This window comes from Microtus ochrogaster, assembly GCF_000317375.1.
Source record: "Microtus ochrogaster isolate Prairie Vole_2 chromosome 14 unlocalized genomic scaffold, MicOch1.0 chr14_random_1, whole genome shotgun sequence".
NCBI lineage: Eukaryota > Metazoa > Chordata > Mammalia > Rodentia > Cricetidae > Microtus > Microtus ochrogaster.
The window spans coordinates 28,894,603-28,900,127 of NW_004949096.1; the positions used below are offsets into that span (position 1 = coordinate 28,894,603).

Sequence of the window (5,525 nt, forward strand, 5' to 3'; positions counted from 1 at the left end):
ACTATGTAAAGGTGTGTTACTTTGTTTATGCTGTAGAACACTAACTATGTAAAGGTGTGTTACTTTGTTTATGCTGCATTTGTTTAATGATGTAAGGATGTGTGTTTAATTATGAAACGATGTGTTGTATCTGTTTTCCCTTGCCTGCCTAATAAAGAGCTGAATCACCGATAGCTAGATAGGAGAAAGGTAGGTGGGGCTGCCAGGCAGACAGAATAAATAAGAAGAGAAATCTAGGTTTGAAAGAAGAGAAGGAGAGAAGGAGGAGAGAACAAAGGACAAAGGACATGCCTGGAGCAAGAAGTCAGTCGGATGTAGAGAAGTAGTGAAAGTAAGATATACAAGAAAGGTAATGAGCCCCAAGGCAAAAAGCAGATAAAGAGAAATAGGTTAAGTTAAAAGAGTTAGCCAGAAATGAGTCTAAGCCAAACAGACCATTTAAAACTAATAATAAGTCTCTGGGTCATGATTTGGGAGTTGGTTGATGGCCCCAAAACAAAAAGCCTGGTACAACCAACAGATTTGTGCATGTGCTTGTGCACTCACATACACACACATACACATTTTTTTAAAGTGATAAAACTGTAATGAAATATATTAGAAATCAGCACAATTAATAAAAACTCAGCATCAAAATGGATTTTTTTCTTTTTTACCCTCTAGAATTTAGTATACAGCCACAGTGTGCATGCAAGGGGCACATTATTTATAACTGCGATTTTGGAAACAATGCATAGGTCCTTTAACAGCAGAATAGAGTGTTTTATTTCAGCTGGTGAGTGTTGTGACATAATGCACACTGTAACTATGAAGCACACACTTAAAGTACACGACACGATCCCAATTCTGTTAAATGTGTAAATGTCAAACATCTGTATGAAGGGACAAAATGAGTAACAAACTCAGATCAAGATTTCTTAAAAGAACTTTGTCCCATTCTTATACTTTATTTTCCCTTAGAAAAATGCAGAGTTGGGCAAGGGAAGGCCACCTCCCTTGCAATGGACATGAGCGCTTGGCCAGCCGACTGGAAGACAAGACTCCCCTTGACCCACATCACAGCATACCGTAGTATTGGGTCCGTCTAAGAAGGCCCCATTCCTCAGGAGCAGGAATCTGTCTAAGCGCTGATGGGAATGGGGAACTAAGCAGAGTGGCCGACAGCACTGGAGCCCCACCAAGGCACAGCCTCTGGGAGGAAGGCCGCTGTGGAGAAGAGGAAGTGCACATCCGCCTGTGCCTGCCTCCTGTGTCTACATCTACACCTACAAACAGTCTACTGAGCACCCAGTGATGAGAGGCTGGGTGTACAGCTCAGGGATGGGACTCTAGAATGTTCCGGTCCCAGGTGTCAGTGCCAGCATGGCAAAGTCAAGGCCTTGCAATACTGCCTAAGGCCTATCAAACTCCAAGCTCCTTTGTGGCCCTTGGGGATTCTTGGAAATCTATCTTTCTGGCTTGATCTAATGCCACACGTCACCAAATGGCACCCTGGGCCCACAGGTCTCCAGACACAGGGTGAGAGTTTGTGACTCCATGGTTCCCTTCACAATCCTTTTCCTCTTCATGCTCCAGGGCCCAGTCCACTTTCTTACTTTTGTTTGGCTGTGGAGATAGGTTCTCAAACTCCATGTCAGGCTTGCCTAGAACTCACTATGTAGCCCAGGATGGCTTTGCACAGAGCTACTGTCTGCACTGGTGCGGAGGTGACACAGATGCCAGTCACCATGTCTGGCCTCACTTGGTCTTCCTGCTTCTGGAGAACTCTATTACACACACCCTCTGCCAACCCCAATGTTTAACTGAATGGCTTCTCATGCAAGAACTTTGTGTACTTGTGACGTGCTTTACCCTAGAAGCCCAGGACTGAGGGCAGAGCTGGCACTGCCAACACTTAGGTTTGCTTAGAGGGAGAGGGTTCTGAGACCAGGGTTACACCACACCCTCAAAACCAAGAACACAGACACATGAGAACAAGGAAATGACATCACTCAGCAGAGAAAGGACACTGGAGAGCTCTGTCCACTCTGCTGATTGGCCAGTTCCCGAATTCCCAAGTATTCTTCTTACCTCATGAGCATGTGCTGGCTGTTCTCTCAGCCTAGAGTACTCTTCCCTGGACCCCGGCATGGCTCATGGACGCCCCATCTGCCAGGGAGATGCCTAACTATTTTATATTCAACTGCAAAACAGACCCCTCAGAACATAGGGCTGTGGTGACTTAGCAGTAGAACACAGAAGAGAGTGGCAGCGGAGCCAGCACAGACATCTGGATCCAGTCCGTGCTGCGTTGGGTTTGTATTTCAGCCCTGTGAGACTGTTCCCCACTGTGGCCTCTTCCCCTGGCTCACACCTAGTGTGAGTCTACATGGCTTCCTCACCAATGCTGTGCTCCCAAAGCCATCTATGGCATGGCATCCCAGACTCACCCAAGTTTGGCTACTGTGGATTAGCTTATGTGTAGTTGCTAAAGTAGGAAATGATGTCATATTAGATAACAATCACACTGGTCTGTGCGTATTCTCCCCAGATCACTAATGTTTGGAAACGACTGAGAGCAGGCCAGCTCACAACTCCAGAAGAAAGCTTTTTACCACACCAGACCTAAAAGAAACAGAAAACCCCACACAAATGCCACTATAATGCATGCAAACAGCTGGTTAGCAGCTTCAAGGACACATTTTCTGCTAAGTCAAGCTGCCTGCACAGGTGAAGTAAACACCGAGCACGCAGGGCGTCTGCTTCCAAGCCCCAGCACTGTAGTGACACACAACCATGAACCACTGCACTTGGCTTTCTGCATGGCTTCTGTGGACTGACATCATGTCCTCATGCTTGTGATGGCCACCATCTGAAATCTGAGCTATTTCTCCAGTCCCACCTCCCTCTCAGCAGCAACCTATTTCCTTTTGGTGAGCTTTTTCTTGCAAACCATTTGTGGTTGGAGAACTGCCTTAGCTCTCAGACTCAGAGGGCCCGAACCCCTTTCCTACACTAATACAGTCTGGGAATGGGACCATGACCTACCCTTGGTGATCAGATCCCTTCAACCTGAGAAGGTAAAGCAAGGATAGTAAGTGTGGCCCATGCCCGTCCCACACCCCCTTGTACAATATGATTCCCCTCCCTCAAGAGGAGTCTGCTTTCCCTTGTCTTAAGACTGTGATGACCCATGTACAGCAACAGACTACAGCAGGCATGACAGTCACAAAAGCACAGAGGTGTCCATCTGATTAACCTCAGATTACATCCTCTCGGAAAAGCCTGTCGCTGTGCACAACACTTGATCACCTCCATCAAGACTCACTTGGTGGGCGATGGTGGCGCACGCCTTTAATCCCAGCACTTGGGAGGCAGAGGCAGGCGGATCTCTGTGAGTTCGAGACCAGAGCTAGTGCCAGGACAGGCTCCAAAGCCACAGAGAAACCCTGTCTTGAAAAACCAAAAAAACCCAGGACCCAGTCAGCACCAACTGTCAGCCATGACAGTGAGCTCCTTTGGAAATGGTTGGTCTAGCTGAAGACCTCAGTGCTGGCAAGTGACACACTGTGGCGGTGACTGTTACAGCGGATGAGACACCACAGTGCTAGTAGGGACAATAGCCAAGAAGTGGCTATGTCAGAGCAGGCTCACCCAGACTGTTGTGGCTACGAACTAATTTCTGTCCTTCCTGCTTGGAGGGCTTCCGGAGTTCCCTGGTACCGTGCAAAATTGACCCTCCAAGAACCACCTAATGATTCACTGTCCAATCGATCAGACTCTGGTGAAGTCGCTCAGAACTGATCTCCATTACTCGTAACCAAGAACCCAAGTTATTGGCCAGGGAGGGATGCGGGAAAAGAGGACAACAAAAGGATACGGAAGGAAGCCAGAAGGATGAAATAAAGGCAGCAGACACACAGTGCAGCATGCGTGTTGTTCTAACCCCCTCACAGAGCCACACAGACTACTCTCGGGGAGCGATTGTTCCACTTCTCTTACAGACACGGTTAGTAAAGAAAACTGAAGCAGGGAGCTGGGGTTTTGCACGAGCTCTGGCTGGCTGTACCAGTTACTTTTCTATTGCAGTCACAAGACCAAGGCAACGTAGAGAAGTGGCTTATTTGGCTTAAGATTCTGGAGGGACAAGAGTCTGTCATGGCAGGGGTGGCACAAACAGCAGACATGGTCGCTGGAGCGGAAGTTGAGGGCTCACATTTTGAACCTCAAGTAGGAAGCAGGGAGTGAAAGTGAAGTGGCAAGAGTCTAAATTCTCAGAGCGTGCCTCCAGTGACTACTTCCTCCAGTAAGGATGCCTCCTAACCTCCCAAACAGCACCACCAGCTGGGAACCGAATATGCACACCTGAGCTATGGAAACATTCTCATTTAGGCGCTGCCACAAGGGTCAGTTCCCATGTACCTGCCCCTCACCACCACATTCTAACAGAGAGCAAGGGCTCAGCACTGGCTGGCGCTGGCTCTCAACAGTGACCCACTGTTTAGCCCAGGAACTTCTGCGAGCCCTGCATTCAGTGAATACCAGCTGATCATGCACCTTTGCTGGGCTGGATGACTGTTACCTCTCTCTAATGATGAGGACAAAGAAAACTGGAAAACTGGAAGCCTGCTTTATTGGGCAGGACCACATTAGATAGGACGGGGCTGTAAGTGTGTAACCACGTGGCCCCTCACGAGAGCTTACCCAGCACAGATACCAACTGTGATAAGAGCGAGCCTCTTCTGCTCTCATTTCTCCCCATCTTCCCCGCTCTCTCCTCTACCACACCTGCGTGTTACCTGTGCCAAGTTTAGCGAAGACCTGCATGGACTCATCAAAGCGCTTCTGGCAGAAGAGGTTGAAGGCATACAAGTTCTTAATGTGATGGATTTGCTGCTGCTTTTCACTATCTGAGTCATCTTTCATTTCCTAAGAAAAGACAAAATAAATAAAAGCTCATTCACTCTCCAAATATTTGCTCTGCTCATTCTAGGTGGTAAAACAGCCACAGGTGCTAAAATAAAATGTACGAGAACAACACAGTATCTGCCTGCACAGACTGCCTACCGAACATCTTCTAAAGAAAACTTTTATTTCTTTTTTTGTTTGTTTGTTTTTGGAGATAGGGTTTCTCTGTAGCTTTGGAGCCTGTCCTGGAACTCACTCTTGTAGACCAGGCTGTCTCAGACTCACAGAGATCCGCCTGCCTCTGCCTCCCAAGTGCTGGGATTAAAGGTGTGTGCCACCACCACCAGGCTTGAAGGAAACTTTTATTTCTTAAAGCATCTGCATTAAAACTTGGTTTAATTTTCAAAAAATTTTATTTATTTATTATTGTTTTTGGTTTTTTGAGGTAGGGTTTCTCTATATAGCCTGGCTATCCTAGAACTCACTTTGTAGACCAGACTTGCCTCTGTCTCCGGAGTGCTGGGACTAAAGGTATGCACTACCACCACCTGGCTTAATTTTGTATGTGTGTATGTGTTTTGCCTGTACTGTGTACCTGTTGCTGTTATTTCATATATATATATATATATATATATATA

The 5,525-nt window shown here is 47.1% G+C and overlaps 1 protein-coding gene across 1 annotated transcript in view; it reads right to left on the bottom strand.

Annotated features, from left to right (window-relative positions):
* Vps39 (VPS39, HOPS complex subunit) overlaps positions 1 to 5,525 on the bottom strand; it is a 42,102-nt gene that overhangs the window by 13,432 nt on the left and 23,145 nt on the right. Inside the window, exon 11 of the mRNA XM_005364299.2 lies at positions 4,779 to 4,908. Coding sequence (XP_005364356.1) covers positions 4,779 to 4,908 — 130 coding nt within the window. The remainder of the gene's footprint in view (positions 1 to 4,778; positions 4,909 to 5,525) is intronic.